The sequence below is a fragment of the Etheostoma cragini genome, chromosome 12 (assembly GCF_013103735.1).
Source record: "Etheostoma cragini isolate CJK2018 chromosome 12, CSU_Ecrag_1.0, whole genome shotgun sequence".
Classification (NCBI taxonomy): Eukaryota; Metazoa; Chordata; class Actinopteri; order Perciformes; family Percidae; genus Etheostoma; species Etheostoma cragini.
In genome coordinates this window covers 18,605,471-18,629,182 of record NC_048418.1, presented here as the reverse complement: position 1 = coordinate 18,629,182, position 23,712 = coordinate 18,605,471, and the positions used below count along the sequence as shown (strand labels likewise).

Genomic DNA, 23,712 nt, shown 5'->3' with positions numbered 1-23,712 from the left:
GATTTCTAAATTATTCCATTCCTTTTTTACTCACAATTTGTACAGTGTCCCAACTTTTTTGGAATCGGGTTTGTAGAAAGGATGGTAGTTTGTTTAATTTGCTGGGTACAGCTGTTGCTATGAACAGATATAATATACGTGTGTGGCTGTTTTTCTGTGTGTTTGTGGGCTGTATTTCTATACACCGGGAGTAGAAAGTGGAAGAACTCACCACTTTGTGATTCACTTTTTAGAAGTCATAGGAAGATTATACTTCAGCATGACAGTTAAGATTCAAATAAGGTCTTAGTGGTTTAAAAGCTGTTGTGTAATTACGGTAAAAAAGTGATTTGGTCTGAGAGTAGACTGTGAAGAAGTCTTTGGGTAAAAACAAATGGTGAACAAAACTACAATACATATGCTATAATCAGACCCAGAAAATGAGTTTGGCCTTTCTCAAAATTCAACATTTGGCCTTCTACTGCTTTTCACAATGAATTTCAAGCTTGAGCAAGTGAGCGAGCACTTTTTAAAATGAACTTCATTCCTAATTCTGCACTTAAACCAGAATGCACAACGACCAGAATAATGCAAGTTTACTAAACCTTGGAAGGTGAATCCAAAAGTTCATTTTGCAAACTGCTGGCATATTGTAATGAAGACTCATTGCCATTCCCTGAGAAAAGACACCTCAATATTTCAGAAGGACGCTGCTATCTTTCTCATCTGATAACATGAGACACACATTCAGATTGATTTCAGGTGCAGGTCATTAAATGTTTCATTGCTAGGTCTGTCTTTCCGAATGAATGTCCCTGGGGTCTAAGCTGTCTTGGTGGCAAGTCACCTGAATATCTCTTAAAATAATAGTTTTTTTTTTTTTTTTTACATTTTGAGAAAAATACTCTTGTTTGCTATTCTTGCCAAGAGTTAAATAAAAAGATCAATACCATCTTTGAATAGAGCCAGGCCAACTAGTCTTTATGTTAAGCTAAGCTCTAAGGCTAGTTGGAACCTTATATTGAACTTACAGATACTGTTTGAGAGTGTTATCAATCTTCTTGCTAAATGAAGACCATGTTTCCCATGTTTCCATGCTGCGTTTTAGCGCAGTGTCTGCACACCGTCTGCTGGTGGCTGGGATGATAACTTGTGTAACTTGAGTCACACATGTACAGTAAAGACTACAGTACCCAACATTACTCAGAAAGCGGTTTCTGTTAGTTTGTCAGTTAGTTAGTCATGTAGGCAGGGTTGGGAGGGTAACGTCAAAAATGCTTTCTAATACGATTACTCATGGCCTGTTTAAATATATGAATATAGTCAGTAACCTCATCTAAAGTAACAAAATATTAAAGTAACTTGATTTAACTTTCCGTTACTTCTGGTTTATCTCATTGCCAAATATGGGCATAATAACTTGCACTGTATTGTGATGTTCCCCCTTTCTGTTTTTCATACTAAATAATAGCGAACTGTCCACCCAGTGAAAGCATTTTTTCACTCAATCTCCCTTAATCCCCATTTTTACTAATTGTATTGGAATTCTGATTATATTTTTCATTCATTATTTATCATTTTAATAGAATAAAGTTACTTTTTTTGTGTCTGAATTCTCTAACGCTCCCCAAGCCTGGTTGTTTTGAATTCTCTGAAGAATTTGAATGGATTTGGTAACACATGTACACGGTTGTCACTCCCCAATGTCAGTCGAGTGCGGATATGAGTTGCACATGCTCAGATGTAAACGGTCTACAGCATAACATGTCATACTGAAATTTGTGAAATCCATGAAATAATAAACTTTTCTTTTTGATTGCTACAGTTAGCTCAAAACGCCATTAGACTGACAGCCTTTGTTGTGTTTGATGCCAGCAGTGAACCAACTTCATTAAGTAGGTCCATTATTATTGTATTGACATAAGAGAAGTCTCATGTAACATCTTGTAGGCTACTTGTCGTAAAGTGACGCCTGCGTGACTCAAGTCTGCACTCGACTTACATCGACAACGGGATTGAAAAAAATGCCACAGACATATCGGGTCTGTTCTCCAGGGGTGGCGCCGTATATGAGTGAGAGGTTCCCCAGCAGTTTTCTGTCTCTGTGTGGAAGCTGGTGTGTGTGTGTGTGTGTGTGTGTGTGTGTGTGTGTGTGTGTGTGTTACTTCAAAGCCTGTCTGTCTTTTGGACAGTAAATAAAACACATGCTAAGGCACACACACACACACACACACACCGCTGCCCTCACATGTTTAGTTGTGACTGGAGCTTGTTAGTAGGACAGCAGGAGAAGCCAGATCTTTTCTCGTCCTTTAGCTTTGTTTTTAGACAAGGCTTTTACAATAGTTCTTACTTTAAGTTTACCTTTTTTTCTCTTTGCTCCCTGTCTCTTTCCTTATCCTTCCTATCTCTAATCCTCCCAGATTATTGCTAGTAGTAACATCTATGCTATTTGATATTTACAAAGCCATAACCAATCCCCCCCAGGATTTCTCAGTCTTTTTTGAGATTGTTGCGGCCCAAAATGCCTGATGATGCGGGAGCTTTTTATAAAAGTTTTTAGTTTGTTGCAATAAAGTTGCGGGAGACCAAGAAAGTTGCAAAAAATGTACTTTTTTTATGTATAGTTCTTTAAAAATAAAAAGGAAACTGGCTTTGGTGAGAATTAAATTACTCGGCTGAGTTTGCTAGTAACCTTACCAAAAAGGCTCATGAGGCTGCAAATGTTGGTATAATATGAAAATGGCTGGTGGATTTAAGACAAAAAATAATTTATTGAATGAATCAAATATAAACATATGTGTCGGTGGCTTGTTGATCTTTACAATGTTAGTAGCGGTTCTCAATTTAGATCATTGTGTACGTCTCATGTTCGTTTTTTCCTACATCCACCGTGTGTGTGTGTGTGTGTGTGTGTGTGTGCGTGTGCACGTCAGTCACCGGAGGGAACGGAACAGCAGCCCCACACACTGCAGACAAAGAGCCGACAGGATAGATACAGCAGCTGCTTTCAGCGACTGTTAAAATGTAGACAGGTTGGCAGGACGGTCTGACATGTTTTCGGTCTGTCTCTGTACATTTTGTTGGTAGTAAATGTAAGATGTTTGTGACAGACACACGCCTCGATAAACAAGGAAGTGAATTTGGCGACATACGTGTTACGTCAACCCGTTGTCACTCCCACTTGGTCATTGGCTCTCAGAGTCACTTACTGATGTAAAGTCTGGCACGCGGGACTCCCGGGATTGGTTGAAGTTGTGGGAAACACCAATATTGGTCAAATTTGCGAGTCACACCAAAGTCACGGTGATTGGTTAAATTGGTGCGATCGCAACATCATTTCAATATTGAAATCCTGGAGGGACTGAATAACAAACCTCAAAATTAAAGAAGTGCTGAAACAAAGTCCATTAATCAATTGGTTGACAACAATTTTTATAATCAAATAATTGTTTGTCATTTTTTAAGCAAAAAGCCTAACTATTTCCATTTTCAACTTCTAAAAGTTGTAGAATTTCTGCTTTTCTTCATCTCATAGTGTGATAGTAAGCTCAACATCTTTGGATTTTAGACCGTTGTTGGATAAAGGAAGAGTTTTGAAGAGTTCACGTTTGGAATTTGGGATTTTCCACTATTTTCTGACATTTTGAAGTCCATATTTACAGATGATTCAGTTGCAGTCCTAAACCATAGCACTACCTGCATCTGGCACGTGTGTCACCATGTGATCTTCCTTCTAAACCAGCTGAAAGTAAAGAAGGGAGGAAAGGAGAGTCCTAAATGAGTTGGCTGCAGAAACAGAGAGAGATGGAGAGAGATGGAGGGAAAGTAAACAACAGATGGCTGAAGCATGTTGCCGCTATTCGCGGCAGCAGACGCTACGCCAACCCACCACCAGCCTCATGATAGGTTACTACGCAACGGTGACCGTGACGACATAGGGTCAGAGGTCAAGTGCCTCCATGAAGACAGCCCAAAATGCCAGATTGTCATACGCATGCTGTGCCAGACTTGGCCAACTGAGACACACACACTCACACACACACACACACACACACACACACACACACACACACACTGACAGCTTGTACAGTGTTAAATAGTGTTTTCTTTTGCCGATGTTCGGCAGTGATGACTCTGGAATCTTCCATGCAGCGTCCACCCTTAACCCACCTGCCAGCCGTGATGACACATAGTGAGGCAGGCGTGCGTGCGTGCGTGCATGCATGTGTGTGTCCGAGCATTGAACCTTGTCATGCTGAGAAGTGAACTGAGTGCTGGCACTCGTTGGCTGCCAGCTGCCATGACCTCATTCACAGTGAGAGACAGAAAAAGAGAATGGGAAAATGCAAACGGCCAAAATGAGACAAAGTTGTGTGTGTGCGTGCGTGTGTGTGTGTGTGTGTGTGTGTGTGTGTGTGTGTGTGTGTGCGTTTGTGTTTATTTGTGGAAGAAACAGAGTGGAAGGATAGACATTACACAATCATCACATAGAATTACACCATGACATCAGTCTTTGGTGTGGTGGCCAACTGGTTTGGTGGAAATATTTGTCCTGGTGTCATCATTCTTTGTTTAAAAATAAAAACACTGTACAAATTGCTGTTAACTTTAATGCATTTTACACTTAGAATACAATACGTATTACACAGAAATACAATACTTTGTTGTACTTTTTGGTGTGTATTTTTAGCTCTCTATAATTGGCTTTCCAGGTGGCAGTGACTGGTTCATGTAAAAATTGAGACATTAAAGTAGATACACTGATAACGTAATAAGCAAAATTTCACATACTTCTGTATTGTCAACAGCATAACGAGGCTTAACCTTCGTTTTTGAATTTATCTGTCGACAGTGTGCAGAGTTGACACCTAAATAAGCTGTGCATCGCTCCTATTGAGGTGAAAGCCACTCTTACCAGAAGCTGCGTCATGCAGCAGATACATGATACACATAGAGAGTCTACTTCCCTGTCTGCCCCCGGTGTGACTGACTGTTTTCCTGTGAACAGGAAGCACCAGCTGCTGTTCCTGGAAGAGATCACTACGTCAGTTACCACAGAACTGTGTGTGTGTCTGTGTGTCTGTGTGTGTGTGTGTGTGTGTGTGTGTTTGTGAGTGTTTGTGTGGTGCATGCTTGCGAGTTAGATCAGCTTTTTTAGTAGCTCTATATATGCGTAAATATGTTATTCAAGACCAACGATTGTTAACTAAAATAACAGGGCATAGTGCTTTGGACTATAAACTATAAACTTATGATTTACCCCAAAGAAACCAAAACTCAAAAGTGAACTAAACAAAACCTGAACAAAAACTAAACTAAAACTGTCTTTCCCACACTGGAAACCAACACTTTCCACCGATTTTACCGAAATTACATTAAAATGGAAATACTATTATAAAAAAGAAACCACAATATCAGACATGGTTATTGCTCACTAGGATTTGGGTTTATCGTGTCCACGGACATGTAGATGCCTGCTACTGTTGCATATTACCCTGTGCATCATACACTATACTATTTATCTTTAAAGTGTGAGGGTAATTGTAACTCAAGCTGACTTTTTCAACTTTATTTCACTAAGGAACGGAGATAAATAATTACCTGGTGTTTTTGTTTTCCTCCCGTTGAGCTAATATTTTTGCAGACTCAGGCAGTACTCGTTAAAATTACATTATCTAAATGAGAGCATGCCAGGTTCAAATCCGGGTAATGTTGCACAACTGGGGAATGTTTGCATGCATTTTGGTATTGCCGTAAGACTTTGTGAAGAGGATGCCAGACGAGTCAGAGGAAATGTGTGTAGTGTTCCAGTGTATATTGTTTGTTTATCCTCTTCATTGTTTATTCCTATCAAACAAAGCCTCACCAGATCTGAGAAACAGGGAGTGTTGCCAGCACTTGCCCCTAGTGTAATTCTCTTTGAGATTTTCTTTTTGCATTTCACTTTCAATAATTGTCTCTCTTTTCAGTCTGTTCTTTTTCATTGCTTAGACTCTAGTTTGCTAAAACTAGCAGTGGTTAATCGTTAGAAGAGTTAATACCTGTTTTTTCCTCTTGTCCTTCTCTCAACAGGAGTGGCAGCAGCTCTGTCTTCCTGAAGACATTTGTGGCATGAAACCAGATCACATACATCTTTCATTCATCACCTCCTCCTTAGTCTCCCTCCCCCACTCTTCAGTTAGAAACTCTCGCCTCAGCACCACCGCATTGATGAGGTAACGTCAAGCTTTACGTAGCGCCACCTGCAAACACCATCTCCCCCCCTTGCTTCCCCTTCTTCTGTCAACCTTTCTCCGCAGCCATGGGGCAGAAGATCTCTGGCGGCATCAAATCGGTCGACAGTCGCGGGGAAAGCGGCGGCTCCCCGTCCTACCGGCCTTCGGCGCACCGCCGGCAGCACCCAGAACTGAGGGGCCCAGATTTTGCCAAACCTCAAAGGCTGGATCTCCTATTGGACATGCCATGTGCTGGACTGGAGACCCAGCTCCATCACGCGTGGAACCCTGACGACCGCTCACTCAACATCTTCATCAAAGACGATGATAAACTGACATTTCACCGCCACCCGGTTGCTCAGAGCACGGACTGCATCCGGGGCCGGGTCGGATACACAAGGGGTCTCCACGTGTGGAAGATCCACTGGCCATCCCGGCAGCGTGGCACCCACGCTGTGGTTGGGGTGGCGACCTCTGACGCCGCTTTACATTCGGTTGGTTACACAGCGCTGGTGGGGTCGGACTGTGAGTCCTGGGGCTGGGATCTGGGACGTAACAGGCTTTACCACAACAGCAAGAACAGGGCTCACAGCACGCTGCCCACGTACCCTTGTTTCCTGGAGCCGGAGGAGTCGTTCACACTGCCGGACTCACTGCTAGTGATTCTGGACATGGACGAAGGGACACTGAGCTTCATGGTGGATGGACAGTATCTAGGAGTCGCATTTAGAGGACTGAAGGGCAAGAAGCTGTATCCTGTCGTCAGCGCTGTGTGGGGACATTGTGAGATAGCCATGATGTACATCAACGGCTTGGATCGTAAGTAGCATATATATTATTTACACTAACACCACTTGACCAAATGTACTCAATGTTGATATTTCAGAATATTTGTCTATACAAGTCTTTAAATTCCCTGTTAGGCGGCTGCTAATACGAGAACAGAAAAGCCAACAGCAGTACCCAATAGCGGCATGTCACCACACGTCCTAGGTTGTGGTAAGACTGTCAGTTGGTTAAGCAACTCTGTAAAGTCAGAGATTGTTTATTTGACACACTTTCTTTGACAGAAAACAGGGTTGAGGTTGGACAGAGAAGTCCACATGTTGTGCAATATTTAAAGAGAGTGATGACACCAGTTTCTCCAAAGGAAACATTGAGCCTGTAGTTTAACTGCTCATTATGTTAGGTAATAGTATAGTGAGCGTGGTCCGTGGTTTCTCAGGGTTCTTCTCTATGCCATTGTTTTTGTTTTTCAAGCCGAAAAGGAAAAATGTGAAAAAAAGTCATTTGTTGTTGAGACGTTGGGTTTTCAGTTCAGTGCAGTATTAAAAGTCAGACATACGTATTTGTTTCTTACTGATCATTTAACTATTGGTGATAGATGTTTGGTTTTCATTTCTCTTTGAGTTCATTTTCTCAGGTCCCTGTTGGAGCTTCTCTCAGACTCATTTCTCCTGATATTACTCAGCAGTTCTTGTGCTGAGGCATTAACATATTATTTTCTCAGATGTAGTCTTACGAATGGTACTGTCAGGCATCAACGGCACATTACCGGACTCCTTTTGGCTGTTTCAGTGATAGTCATTTGGGTCACAATCATGGCTAGAAGGGTTTGTTCTGCACTGAATGGTTCCTAATAGGGTGTAACAATACATTGATCTAGATCCATATATAACAATCCAATATTATCAATACAAAAGGAAAATGTCGATACATAATTAGCATCGTCAAGAAAAAAAAATCGTTTATTTTAAAATAAATATTTACACATACATTTTCTTTTTATTAGCAAGAGTAGTTTGTTTTTAATTTAAATGCATGGAGGAGCTCATAATAAAATTGTAGTAAAATAGAACTTTGTACATAAATAAATAAATGTAAGTGATTGCGTTAAATGGGCTTATGTATCGTCTCGTATCGTTCGCAGGCCCCTGGATTGAATCGAGTCGAAATCGTATTGTGGTAGACTTTATGATATCAGTAAATCTTGTATCACTGTCCCAAAAATTCTTATAATATCGTACCATGATAGAAACGTGTGATTTACACCCCTAGTTCCTAATCGTCGCTTTCTTTATGAATACCAAGTTGTTGTGTCTGTGTAAAACTGTGTTTTCAGTTGTATGAGACAGGAGAAGAGTGCATAAAGAACAGTTTGGATGTTGGGGTTGAGGTGTTTGAATATGGTGTGTTTTGTTCCCAGGAGACGCTACATTCTGTTGGACTCCCACTGTCTGTCTACATGTGTGTGTTATGAGAGAAGAGACAGGCTTCTCCTCCCATCGCAGTCTAAACACTGACTCTTTGAACAGCTTGTTAGAAAAGCTCTTAGACACACATCATGAACACCTACACAGACTTGCCAGGGAGGGAAAGTGTGTGTTGTTAAAACTTGCTTGTGATCTGACTATCGCCCTTCTTCATCCCCCTTTGTTTGCAGAACCCCATGGGTAATATTTGATATCACAACAGGGTGTTTTCTTCCCCCGTTAGGGTCGTTTTACAGTAGCCGCAGCTAAGCTGCTGTGCCGTCATGAGAGCTTGTAACTGTTTATACTCCCGCGTGGTGGCGCTAATGAGCAAAGGCGACCGACATTGCAATTTCTAGGGACTAGAAGAAGAAGAAAAAGTTAAACAACAGCAGAACTGGCAGCAGCATTGACGTCAATGCTTAGATTTTATTGGATGACCCAACTGGTGGGATCAAGCCTTTCAGATCACAAAAGAGACTTGCAGTCAGTCTGAGAGTCCTCGTTCAGGCTTCCTGTTTCAGCTTTGTCGCACGCCGCTAAAGAAATAGAGTGGTGCGCGCCCTCTGTACTGACACTCAAAATCCTGGTGCGCCAGCGCGATCTATGTAATTTTGACGTCAAATTGGCGCGCGCACGCTTGGATGCGTTGAATTGGCTCTTCCTCGGCAGAAAACTGAGAGGAAACCCATCTCTCCCTATCTTTGTAGTTTGGGATTACTCTGATTTTATTTTTTTTGTTCAATCAACTCAGATTCCTTTTTGAGTCTTTTCTTAGAAGTTCTCAACAACATCAGGAGCATCACCCTAGCTATGTTTTTGATCTTAAAAACTGCAGCTGGCCAACCAGAATATGAATCAGAATTAAACACAACAGACATGGCTAAATTTAAAGACTTGAAATCCTTAACCTCCAGTTTAAGTCCTGCCTGACTGCATGTGTGATGTCGGGTAATCTCCTACACTCAGGCCTAGTTCAAAGTACATACTTCACTAGAACTGGCTGATGACAAGCAGGGCGGGTTCTAGCCGTTTGGTTGTCTACGTTTTAGGTCTAATTAGGTTGACAAGTAAACGTGTGTTTGAGGGGGTGCCCTAGGATGATCACGTTTAATAAACGTGTTTAATTTTGCTTCTCATTCTAATTCTATTATTAACGGGAAGTAGACCTAAGGGCGACACGGCGCCCCAACACATTTGACGCCCTAGGCAATCACCCAGATCGCCTATATTTATGGAGCCATCTGCTGGATTTCACAGCGAGTCTGTGTGATGGGCCACCTAGGAGAAAATAAAGAATATTGAGCGTGTTCCAAGCCCTCGCGTCTACAAGCGTTTACACATCATGCTGTGAAATGAGGTTTGACTGCTAAAAATGTGCACAGCTTAATGCACGGAAGAGAGTGAAGGTTGAAAAGCTCATCCTGAAAGGAGTATATAAAGGAATAGGAAAAGAGGGAGTTGGTGGAGGAAAGAAGGCAAGCAGGTGTGTGTGTTTGTGTGTGTGTGTGTGTGTGTGTGTGTGTGTGTTTAGGACACAGAAAGACAGCAAGGAATTTAAAAATACATTTGCTACCAGAGCATAAATGAATGGATGAATAAGAGATAGTCTCAGTGAAATGAATCGGAGCATCCCTAAATATTTGTTTATTTGTTGGTGACTTAGTGAAAACTCACAGGACTAGATCAACTACCGTTGCTGGTGCTGGCAGTACGCTGGGAATATTCTAAAACTAGACAGTCACAATAACTCCTCAAGCTTCTATCTATGGATTGCACATCCTTTAAATTGAATTCAATAGAGAGTTCTACTGAAGAGGGAGAGATACTTGTTAACTGTCCTTCGGTAAACACGTTAGCTCGGTCCTATTAGCATGTCTCTTTCTAACAGGTCAATGAGTTCACACAGTTTATTCAAAAGAAAGTATTTGTATATCGACTCCTGTCTTATTGTCTATAAATGTTAAAAAGTTTTAAAAAAAAGATGTGTGGTGACACACAGCTAATTAAGTTAAGTTACAATAGCTTCCTTTGTCCGTATCAAATCTTTTGTTAGATAAATCGCACATGAGAATTGAACTTTCTGGTACCATATTAGTGAAATCAATTGCTTTTTTTCAGTTCAAGATTGAGTTTTTGTTTTTCTGGTGAGGTCAGCAGTGGTAGCCATTAGTAAATGTAAATGTGCTGTATTTATATAGCGCTTTTCCAGTCTTAACAACTGCTCAAAGCGCTTTTACATCTACAGGGAACATTCACCATTCACACAAATTCATACACTGTGGCTGGGGCTGCCGTACAAGGTGCCACCTGCTCATCAGATAAACATTCACACACATTCACACTCCGATGCGCAGCACCGGGGGCAACTCAGGGTTCAGTGTCTTGCCCAAAGACACTTCGAGAATGACTGCAGGGGCGGGGATCGAACCACTAACCTTCCAATTGGCAGGCAACCGCTCTACCACTGAGCCACAGCCGCCCATTAGTGTGAAGGGTACAGAGTTGTTGTCCTTTGGGGACGTAGGTAAGGTAATAAATTGATATACATATATATAAACATACACACACATATACCTTTAAAATTGCCATAATATCATGACATAACTATGGAGATAATCATATCATGGGGACTTGAATGGTGGTGAGACAGGCGGAGGGGCAGAGAGGTGTATGGGGGAGGAGGATCTGAGGGAGTGGGACGTTGGAGGAGATCAGACTAATCACTTACCATTTGACCAGGCCTTTAAACTGTTGTCTGCTTTTGGAATTCACTAAAAATGTACTTTATAATGCTACTTTTCATTCTGAAACTCATAAACAAAATAAATGAAATCGTATTAGTGCGTGTGTGCAGACAGACAAGACAAAGGCTCACTTGAGAGACAGACCACAGGTAGGGGAAATCCACTCAGACCACCAAACTTGAAACAATACTTTTGGTTTCTCATTCCATTCATACATAACCACATTCATAGCTGATAGGTCTTTTTGGGGTTATTACTGTTCCAGTCCTTGCTCTGAATCTGAAACAGAGACTGTAATGAGAATAATATCTCCAGATTCAGAGGTGAGATAAACAGCCTCAGGCTTCTGTCTTTGCAGAGTGGGCACACTGAGGATGATTACAGTCTGTGTAGCGGCTTGGTTCAATATCAATTTCGAATTGAATCTGCTTACCTTCCCCGCAGATGATTCAGATACTGACAATGAAGTCATAATTGCTGTCTGCCTGTGTGTGTGTGTGTGTGTGTGTGTGCGTGTGAATGTCAGTATGCAACCAGCTAACACTGTATCACATAGCTGTCTTTTTTCTGCTTTCTTCCCTGGTATTTGGTGTATAGGTTAAATGAGTGTAACATATAAATCTGTTCTGTGTGTTTAGGAGTGCATGGTTGTGAAAAATCCACAGGATAGTTGAGTAATGACTTTATCTAACAGGCCCTCCCATGGGAAGTGACTATTGGATTGTTGGTGATTTATTATTGTTGTGAGCGGAAACAACATGACTGCAGGGTATTAAACAGAGATTTACAGACGCAGCGTCTCTCTCCTCACAGCAAACTGTTTTGTTTTTCACATCTCTCTGGCTCAGGCCTGGCTGGTAACACAACACACAACAGCGGGACCTAAAACCAGCAGAGTGCCAGGTTGATGGTTTTGGGAAGATCACACAAAGCAATCTGGGTCAGGGAAGTATTTGCACCTAATGCAAATAAATGCTGACGGGGTTGAAACTGCATTATCCTGTAAATGTGATGTAAATTATTCATCCTTCCAGCACTCTAAAGAACTTCTCCTCTTCCATCGAGAGGTGAACAGATCCCTGTTTGACAGATAATGTATCTTTCACCCAATTGATGCTATGTGTAACTAATTTATTTTGCTACCTTCAAGCACTCTTTCATCTGCTTCTGTCTAATGCAGAGCCCTTCAACAGGGGACCCGTAGGGGGTCGTCAAAATTACTACAGGGGGGCCACCAAATTATTAATAATAATACATATTATATATTGTTTTTTAAATGAAAATATCTTTAACTGAATCTAACACAGTATTAGCAATTATAAATCAGCCTTTTTGTAAGAAAAAAAAAACATTAATGATGGGCTTGCTGGCCTATAGGTAAGGTAGTCACTAAGGCTATTCACAGATGCAGTATCCCAAAGAATCATTCAGTCACTGTGCCACATGTGTGTGTAACATTAAAACATGATTCATAAAATCATGCCAACAATCATTATTTTAATAGCTTGGTATTCTATGCACTAAGAAGGTGTGTATAAGAGTTTTAGGCAATCTAACACGTTATCGTAGGCCCAGTTTAATATGCAATGTCATTTTATGCTTTATATATAATATAGTAGGGGTCCCTGAGCCGTCACTCTCAGTATAAGGGGTCCTAGGCTTAAGAAACTTAATGTTTGCCTCTTTAACACAGATGCATGCACAACAAACCACACAACAAATGACCTTTTTCTAAACCATTTGAAGCCACTGTTTGGCGCATATGATTATAATATCAGATGGCAACCTTGTAAATAAATTTGGGAGGTTTATTATCCATCAGCGGTGATATGATTTACTCGCTCAAACCAGTTTCAGGTTCAGACAGTTCAGCTGACCAGATGACGGACCAATCATTACTGTCCCAGAGACTGTGAGAGAAGCAAAGAGAGGAGAAAACGGTGTGAAACAGGGAAGGTGGTTTGAAAAGAGGGAGAGGCCAGAAAATATAGATGAGGGAGAGACAGTGACAGAATGGAATGAAACAGGCAGAGAGAAAGAGTGACAGGGAGAATAAGTCAAACCAGGATACAATCCTAAAAGTAGCGGGACCCATACTAAAGTTTTTATCAGGAGAAGGAGGGAGCCAGAATACAAAGGCAGTGAGAGGAAGTGTGTGAACAATAAGGGCAGGAAGTAGAGAGATAGCAGAGCTGTGCAGTTGTGTGGGATGATGTGAATGAGACACCCAGCTGATCAGCTTCAGATAAAAAATGATCATACTCTTAAAGAAGTTTGAAAACTGCATTGCAACACCCCCACACCTCTGCATCATCGCTTTGTCTATTTTAACTGGGCTGTGTGAAAAATGACAAACACACATCATAAAGTTGCTGGAAATATTTTCTACCAATGACAATGATATAGCTGTCATCTGTCCTGCCCTGACAGGAGCAACAAAGCTAATAAGAAACTTAGGAACATGTCAATCAATCAATCTATACACAGTCACACACATGAATTTGGGTTGTTTGTTGCTTGACCCCTATCACAAGAACACCGTTTCTTAGTTCCCCTTGTGATATTTGTGGTTTATTTCTGCTGAGGTTTTAAGAAATTCATCTCCCAGACTGCTGACACCACTGCAACACAATGAAGATAAAGTTTAATTTGTGCTGCTCAAAACGAAGGAAAACTCAACGGCAGAAACCTTCCAGAAACAACTCTGAATGTAATATGAATACCCGTGGACCTTTTTTTGTGATTCTTTTGGTTTGTGAAATTCAAGGGTAACAGTTTACTTGAAGGTATCTACATAAGAGTGACATGGCACTGTCATGACGCAGTCATGACACATGAACCTTTTGTTCATGTTTTAATTTGGGTAAATGTATCCTTTAAAGCCAGTTTATCTCCAGAAGCTTAGGTTTATGGGTTATTATTTATTGGGGTGGCAGTAGCTCAGTCCATAGGGAGTTGGGTTGGGAACCGGAGGGTCACTGGTTCAATCCCCGTATGGACCCAAAAAGTTGGGAGCGTGGATTGGTGGCTGGAGAGATGCCAGTTCACCTCCTGGGCACTGCCAGGTGCCCTTGAGCAAGGCACCTTAGCCCCCCGACCGCTCAGGGCGCTGGTTCAGCTGGCAGCCCACTCACTCTGACATCTCTCCATGTATAGTGCATGTATAGGTGCTGAGCATGTGTGTGTATTTCAGGCCTGTGTGTGAGTACTAACAAAAGTGTGTACACAAAGTGTAGTGCAGTAATTTCCCCATTGGGGACTAATAAACAAATTATCTTATCTTATCTTATCTCAGCTCTGCTTTGTTCGTTGCACTGTTTCACTCTGTTCCATTACAGGTGTGTTCATGTCTTTGAATTATAAATCTTCCTGTTGGACAGAGTGACTCAGGTGGCCTGGTGGTTAGCTAGCTAGCGCTCAGAGTTTCAGACTAAACTGCTGGCTGTATGATATGTGGGCCAGTGGGGTAGTTCTTCGCCTCAACTTAGCTAAGCTGCTAGCTGCAGGCATAATGGCTTGCACTCTGCTTTGCCTCCCTGATTTGTTTCCCTTTGCTTTTTACTGTCCCATGTGCATGCCCATCTCTTTTTGGCTGCTTTCTGTTCTCTTTCTTGTTTGCATTCCCTGAAGTGTTGGCTCCTCCACATTTAGACAAGCCATCAGCAGCTTCTTGCGATTGCCCACGCATTGTACAGACACACAAAGGTATATGCAGTGTGTTTTTCTTAGACTACCCTACCCCGATAGTGAGTAGCTCCAACACAAATTCAGGTTGTTTTGATAATTTTAAATGCAAACTAAAGCCAATTCCCCCTAAAATGCATGCACTACAAACTACACAAAACACATAACAGACTGATGGTTCTCATTCTTATCGTGGCTAATTTACAGTGCCTACGCACTTGCTTAATAGCATCTGCATAAAAGACCGAGTGGAAGCAACCGATATTCTCCCAAAATTGAGTGCCCTTGTTGGATGGATGTCTTGTAGCTCTGTGAGCTTGCTATTCTTGAAATTATCTAACAAATGTCAATGATTGGCTGTTCTGGAAGTGTATGATTAGATGACACAGAAAAGGCTCCGATGTATGTCCTAAAGTGCCTCATGTTTCCTTCTTCGTCCTCTACTTTGAGATCTGAACACCCTCGGCTCCGGCGGGGAACAGTGGTGTCATGTCAGCGCGCTCAACATCAAATATTTAACGGCAGAGATGAATAGAGAAGAGGGACAAAAAAAAAAGAAGCAAAGAAAAACATAACCGGTAAAACAAGACAGAGAAAAGTTAAGAATAGCAGTGGGGGAACAGAGGAACATTATAAAACAGGAAGCTTAAAAAGTGAAGATAAGGATTTTTGTATGATGTCTAGGGTTGTAGCTTTCCAAAAAGATGTCTACTGACAAAAGGAGCGCATTAATAAAGCCAGTGTAAGTAGAGGAAAAAAGAGGCCAAAATGGAGAGGATGTGAAAAGATAAATACACCACAGTATAAACAAACTGCAAGACGGAGGCAGCAGCGAGAGATGTGGCTAATCACTGATCATAGTGGGACAGCTGGAGTGAAGAGTGACAGACAAAATGATAAATCACAAAGAAAGAAAGCAAAGACAGTAGAGATGATAAGACAAGAGGTGTAAAGAGTGACTGGTATCCCTTCCGTGAAGATCGAATGAAGTGATAAGCGATGAAGGGACGAAGGAGGAGGGCTGCTCGGAGAGGACGGAGGCAGCGGAGAAACTGGCTGCTAATAAAGAGCTGCAGGCCAAAACGTTGAATGATTAGTGAAACTAAGTGTGCGACAACATGAATGAGTGTTTTAGACACATATTCACACACAAGAACGTGTACTACTGTTGGACTCAGCAAGCATTTGATTTAAAGAAAGAAACGTGTGTCTTTCTTTAAAGAATGTAATCATCATAAGCAGATGAAGTGTATTAACTGTTTATCAATATCTACATCACTATTTAATCACTATTCTCAAACCTTTTTTAATGACGTACCTGCATATAGTAATAATGCAAAGCCACTTTTGGCTAACGCTATCATGCTAACATGCTAACATTGTCAACGACTGATTTTAGCGTGCTAACATTATCTAAATAGCGCTAATTAAAGTACAGCTTGAAATGGCTAAAAATTGAATCTCCAGCAGAAGAACTAAGTACATGGCAACTAGCTCTTGTTGTTTTGGTCTCGCTGTTAAGTGGTGACTCTGCTTCAGTCGCTCATGATACTTTAATTGACCTTCTAAACCCCTCTGTCTGCATTACTGGTAGGCTGCAGCACTGACCTGCTTTAGCTCTTGGCTAGCCTTTTTAAACCAGATCAAATGCGGCACTGACCCTTTGCATACTGTTTTTGTTTTTGGTTCTTGGCATGTGGCTGTTGCCAGAAGACAAATTTAGTTTCAAAAGAAGCTGGAGGCAGCAAAAAAAAAAACAGCTGGCAAAACTATTTGAACATGGCGGGTTTGTTCACGACACCCCCGTCTGTTGCTAGCAATGATGGTGTAGTGAAGAGTGACGACCAATCAGCAGTCTGCAGCTTTTCCCGTCACCTTTTGTTGTTGCCTCAGCTCACTTGGAACCTCGACTGAGGTGATACTAAAAAAAGTACCTGTTGGCAGGTACCAGCGACATTTTTTTTAATGGAAAGTTGAGTAGGTACCATGCAGTGGAAAAACGCCAACAGGGTTACTCTAGGACCCCATACATATGCTGTTTATCCTTAATGAACTGTTTTATTTCAGGTTTCACTCTTTTTTTCTTCTCATAATGTATTATCTGCTTCTTCTCATTGATTCCGCCACATTAATGGGCTTTTATTGATCCATTCCAGCTTTTTTGCAAGCGCCACAAGGCCAGAAACACAAGCCCCTGCTCTTAGTAATGAGCACAGGTGCTTGAAATTTATCTTGTTCAACATAAGTAATGAATAACGTTTAGGAAAAGCTATTTTGGAAAGCCACTTCTGGAAGAACTTCTCTTATAGTATAAACTCTTGGCATTATTATGATGGTGATATACAGCTGTCTCTATAGCAACCCAATTGCCAACACCTTCACCCGAGTGACTCGAAGATATTAAAAGCTAGATGCTGGAAGCTTTTGTACCGGCTTCACTAATGAACACGGCAGCCTATATTCCAACGTAAAGTTTGAGGAGCAGGTAACAAGGGTTCTTGTTTGAACTGGTCACCCTGGCACATGGCATACATTTTTAGAAATCTATTAAATAAGTGCAATACGCTTTGCTTGTGTGATTAGGTTGGTGTTACCTGCAGGGCAGTTGTGACCTGTTACATCAGCTGCTGTCTCTCCGACAATATGCAATGTGACATACAGTGTATTAACATTTTAATATAATATATTCCTTTGCAACAGCAGAGCTCATTAGTTGGACTTTACTGTGTGTTTGTGTGTGTGTGTGTGTGCGTGTGTGTGTACTGTGTATTTCTCCATGCAAACATGCTATAACGCTCCAAGGAGTCCATGGTTAACACCAAATCTACTGTTTGCTTTCTGCCAGTCTGCCAGATAGCAGCTAGATAGTGGCAGGCATGCTGGCTTAGTTACCAACTGTCAACTGAATATTTTTACCCTACATTGTTTTGTATTGTTGAACAAGAAAAAGAAGAACTTCAGAAACACACCCACAGGGAACCATGGAAGTGTATATCTACTTTGCATCAATTTTAGTTGACATTACCATGTATTGCATAATTTTCACTTTATCTTCACATATTATAATTCACATTGCTTGTATAAAACCTAAACCACAGAGAGACTGAGAAGGGGGGGGAGTAGAGAGGGATACGAGGACAGAAGGATGGTTATGCAATGACTGATCAACGAAAGGAGGGAACAATACTGAGCTCATGGGGATAAGGTGCTGGTGCTGGTGTCTCCCTGGGAGGTACATTCCTACGGGAGCTGAGCGGTTAACATTTCCCTACTGTCTCATTTAAAGTGGGTTAAAATCCCTGCTATTAGTTTTATGTTAAACAGGAACTGCCCTGTGCACTGAGAGAAGTTAAGGCCAACTGAATTACTGCAAAAAAAAAAAACAAGAGTGATTTCACACCTGATAATCTTTCTGTTTATCCCTGTTTTCTGTCAGAAGTGATCCATTTCCCCTCATCTGTTCCACCCTATGTGTACAGTGTGTGTGTCGTACGTAAAGGGAGAGTCTATCCAGACATAGGTGTTGGTGGAAAAGTATTGCATTTACTGTATTAGGACTTTAAAGCTGTCAATTTTAGCAGCAGGTAAATCTGTGGGAGACTCATTTGATTGCAATTAACTTCCAAAACCCCCACTCTAAATAGCAATACAGCGTTTGATTCACCACAGCACCAGCCAGCAGAGATTTAAAGAAATGCATGCAAGCGAGGAAAGCAGAGGAGCAGAAGTCAGTTTTAAAGGCTCAGCAGTCGTTTTTTACAAACCCCATAAATCCCACATTTAACGCGGACACAGACTAGACTGTGAGCCACACTTTCTCCAGACACAAGTGCATTCCTTGGAGAAGGGTTTTCATAACAATAGAAAAAGACTGTTACCTGTTTGACATGCATTTGAAAAAACATGGTGACATGTCATTGGTGATTCACAATTTTTGAATGACCAATTTCTCAATTTACCAAATCCGCACGCACACACACACACACACACACACACACACACACACACACACACACACACACACACACACACACACACACACACACACACACACACACAGTATTATTATTAATGGGGCAATCTAATCACTTCCCATCCCTATAATGAATAAGAATCTTTATCAACCTCTAATCAACACTTCAATTAGGCTGGTTTCCTTTGTGAGGTCTCATAGATTTGACTTTGTTTAAAGGTCTTTCGACCCCCTCGCTTTTTGTCTCTGGCATTCTTCTCCCCTCATACATTGTTCCCTTCACCTCTCTTTTTGTTGCTCTGCTGTATTAGATGTGTTTTTTTTTAGTTTTGTCAATGAACACCTAGTTGCGCTACAGGCAAAGAGTTCAGTTAAAGCGACCGATTGGTACTAAGAGCCTGTATAGTCAGTCCACAGCATTAACTTTCTATTTGAGCCCTACAGTCTGTCTATGAACTCGCTCTGAATTGTATCCATCTGCTGACAAGTTGCACCATTTCCATGACAACACTTCTTTAACATTTTCTGTTTGCACATCTAGTGAGAATGAAGTCATGACTTTAGTCAGGTGAACAGCGTTTGCCTTAGCACTCAGGAATCCTGTCCTTAGCAACAGAAAGCAGCGACGGCATGTAATGGGTTTTGCTTATGTCCTTGAAAAAACAGTGTGTCTTTTCCAGCAAGTTGCTAGTTCACACTGATTTTCCCACCTTCACACATGGGTAGTTATATGCTGTTTGCCACTGAGCAGCTCTACTGGAGCCGTGTAAGGTAGAGTGCCTCACTCTGACACGCTTCTTTACTTTGCTCAGTAAGTGACTATGAGCGCTCACTTTTCCATTTTTTCATTTAGTTTGTACACAAGAAACCCGGTTACCCAGAATGTTTTACGGGTAAACGGAGAAAGCATTTACGTGCGTTGTAACCTGGTGACACACAGTATACTGTACATGCCGCAATTCAGTAATCACAATTGCCCCCTACCCTGTCCTTATTATGAAAGCATTACTTCATTATTTTACCAGTGGCGGTGATGTTCTTAAACATCCTTTCATTCCACTGCATTGTTGAACAGCATGTTTTTGTCTGAAGTTTGTGTCATGCATATGCGCATTTGTGAAAAGAAACCTGATTAATGTAGTGTAAACAGTACATGGTCAAGAAAGTGGGCTGGGGAAGACAGGTTTATCAAATCCTCTAACTGAAATGGTCTGGTCAGCTGAGTGCATGGACAGTAAATGACAGAGCTGTAAACTCTAAGAACGGCTACACAGTACACCAATAGTTCTCATGGTGATCTTTTTTCATTGTCCGAAAATAAGGTAAAGTAGATAAATATTAAATTGCATGTCAGGTTCATTTGACCTGTAATGAGTCACAGACACCTGCTGTTGTAGCTATGTTGGACACCTAATGAAGCTAGGACATTATTACACTGTTCAGCTACATTAATAACTGTAAAATAATTAAAAAACATCCCATCGGACATTGACACTGTTCTATCTGTGAAAGCTCAATGAGCATGCCTCGTGTTTTCATGGATGTATGATCACACCTTTAACTGCTGGTTTCAATTAATCAGGCAAGTTAGTGTTTTTTCATCACAAGAGTTGTTTTTGCTAAAGACTTTACATTGTTTTTGTAACTCTGTGACTGGATACATTCTGGATGTTGTGGAAATCCTACTGGGTCGTAAGCAGGCACATCTTTATAGAAAAATGACAGCTGGACACCTTTTGAGCATGACTGTAATGAACAAGTGTTATCCAAGTGTCACTGCCAGATGTCAGTCACTTTGTGACTAGTCTGGAAACAAGATGCTAACGAGAGACTTCTGTAACGTCAATACAGTAAAATGCAATATAGATCGGGAAAATGCCTAATATCAGCCGTCAATGTATTGGTCGGGCTCTAATTTGAATGATTTTTGTAACTGAGGTAAAGTATGCAGAAGTAGTAGGTGAATATGGAAGAATCAAACAACAATACTGTGGATGCTGCTGAATCAGCATTCAAACAATTAAGACAGAAGGATGGTTAGACAGATTTGGAGTTTTTAGGATTATGTTTTTATGGGTGTTTTTAAAATAATTTGGATAAATATTTGATAAGTTTCCACAATATATATAATATATTATTATAATCTAGGATCTCAGTGTCCCCCTGGTGCCAGTCTTTGCACTAAGCACTAATCATGTCCCGGGGCTGCCACTGTTCTGCACCCACACAGGAAATTGAAATCGATCTTTTAGTTCAAAACAAGTCATTTTTCTTCCTTTCCCCTGTTGATGCTGAGTGATCAATGATTACTTTAGCTGTTTCACATGAACTTGTTTTATATACCTAAGGTTAAAGGTTTTTTTGTTTTTTTTCTTTCCTAAGGTTCATGTTGATGGCCCACATATTGTATGTGGTTCACTAGGTCACTGGGTCATGTTATCATGCAAACTGTGTCTCAATAACTGTGGTGTCCCGTGATTACGCCACATGCGCGGAAACAGGCCTACCACGGAGAATAAATGAGAAGTGCATGTAGGAGTACAGGTAGAGCATGCACCCTTTATTGGCTGAGCTCTTGGCGGTACTGCGGGTTGGAATTCAACCCGTGGCTCTTTTGCTGCGTGTCATTCCTGCTCTCTCCCTCCTTTAATGTCTATCTAGAAAATGCATAAAAATGCCAATAAATTATGTAAAAAAAAAAAAGCATAGTTGTTTAAAAAGTTAATAACTTAAACCTTTGGCCTGATCACAACAACTCACAATCACATCACTAAGCAATCTCATAAACCACTGTGGCTTAAGAGTCTGTCGCGTATCAGACACGAACCCATGGGCACAGATGGGACTTCATGTTAGGTACAGTTGCATCTGAATGATGCATCTAAATTCATGAGCTGCTCATGGAAAACTGTCTGTTGATATTGTACAGACGTGCAGAAAGTCGGGGATGGATGTATGTTGCTAGGTTACCTTCAGGGAAAAAGTGACACCAGAATGCATAAGGCTTTCCAATGGATTTTGTTCAGACTAATGACTCTTTCATCTTTCAGTTTTCAAAGGGAATGACATGCTGATGTGCGTCCTGTTGCTGCTCTGAGCAGAGAAAATCTCTTGCACTTAGTGCCTAAAGTTGAGATATCTTAGCTTTTAGCTAAAAATGCCACACATCAAATGGGATGTCAGTTGTTGCATAGCAACAGCATAAGCCTTGACAAGTTCTTCCCCCAAACAGCTGTTGCATTGCCAGATAGATAAAAGGCGTTTCTGGATCCAAGAGCCAAAGTTTTTTTTAGCTCAGTTGTTTTTTTGGAGAATGCTCTGTTACAATTAGCTCATTGTTTTGCCAGTACAATGTAAGATGGGTGTGCCATTTTTAATAAGTTTACTTTTACTTTCTCCCTTATTTTACAGAGAAGTGGACTCCTGAGTGACAGTGATCTTTGATATTACATTAGACAGATTTCTGATTCTGACTTCCCTCATATAAGCCTAGATGGTTGTTTGTGGCCAGTGTGTCATAAGCTAGCACAGGTACTTCATGGCAGATGTAAAGTTGATGAGGAGCTACAGTATTACCTCAGGATGCGCTAAGATTTCATCTTGCGCTATAAGGCCAAATTAAAAAATTATATAATATCGAATTCCGATTGATTTATATTTATGTCCGATGCGTCATTACAAAGGTCCTAAGGGAAACTGTTCCGTTGTTCTGGATAGACACTGTATACATGTAAAGTCAACAATTACACGCTTATAAGTGTTTTAAAAGTTTTAATGAACTTGATCTGTAGAGTCAAATATTTAGACAAAAATTAAACTTACACTATCTTGGTCTATTCTTAAAGCCATTTAACTCTTAGAAACCTTTTGAATTTAAAGAGACAGACGCTTAAACAGTGAATTTCAGACATTTTTCCGCTGAGTGTTTTTAACAGTGAAGCTTTTAAACATGTTCTAGTATGAACCTAAAATGAACATGACATGTTTCCTCTAACTGTAGCAGGGTCCAGCTCGGCCATGCAGAGACATGCATGAAGGCTTTGATCCCAGCTAAACCAACACACAATTAAATTCACTGATAGCTTCCACAGTGTAACCAGGAGGCAGTGACTGCTGCAGGCATCTGGTGTACAGAAGTGTTTGGTTGCAGTGAAACCCTGTAAACGCGCTGTATCTCTCCGGGGCTCAGATAAGCGCTGACGCACAGAAGACATCTCAGACCAAATGAGTGCCACTGCGGCTTTCCATGTGTAATTAATGGAAGCTGTTGAGAAAATAAAAAGTATTTTCTGCAGGCTTTCTTCACTCTAATGCTCTACCGTACCTCACAAATAAATACTGTGTTGAAGATCTTTTTGTTACTACAAATAATGTAGTGGCCGAAAAGCTCAGGGCGTTTGGGCATATTTGTAGCTTTTTATGATTACTGCACAGTTTGAATGAACTGAACCAATTCCAGTGTGAGAAACTATATCTTATATCTGATTTTGTGTATTTTGGGCTTTTTTGTCCTTGCCTCACGTCCTGGGCCAGGACAAACCTTGTTGGTTTGAACACGACTGACCTTGCGTTGGATCATGACTGTGAGCTGGAGATGAGGATTAACTGTCGGTGTCAGCCGAGGAGAGACAGACATTCCCTGATGCCAATTGACAATCTGTTCAGATGTAATGAAATGGGCGGTACACCACACGTCCCTCTGTTCTGCCATTAAAAACCTGCATGCAGTAACAGGGATGGCCTCAATGTGCAGTAACCTTTCTCTTCATATTGTCTAACTTTTTAATGGTGCCTTTTTTATCCATCTGCCTTAAACAGGAAAACCAGATTTTGAATTACTCCAGTAAACCAGAATGTTG

At 41.1% G+C, this 23,712-nt stretch overlaps 1 protein-coding gene across 3 annotated transcripts in view; it reads left to right on the top strand.

The window, feature by feature from the left end:
• LOC117953663 (SPRY domain-containing SOCS box protein 4-like) overlaps positions 1 to 23,712 on the top strand; it is a 92,998-nt gene that overhangs the window by 44,993 nt on the left and 24,293 nt on the right. For all 3 annotated transcript variants that reach the window (XM_034886918.1, XM_034886919.1, XM_034886917.1), the window contains exon 2: positions 6,055 to 7,016. In XM_034886918.1, coding sequence (XP_034742809.1) covers positions 6,284 to 7,016 — 733 coding nt within the window. In that variant the 5' untranslated portion in view covers positions 6,055 to 6,283. The remainder of the gene's footprint in view (positions 1 to 6,054; positions 7,017 to 23,712) is intronic.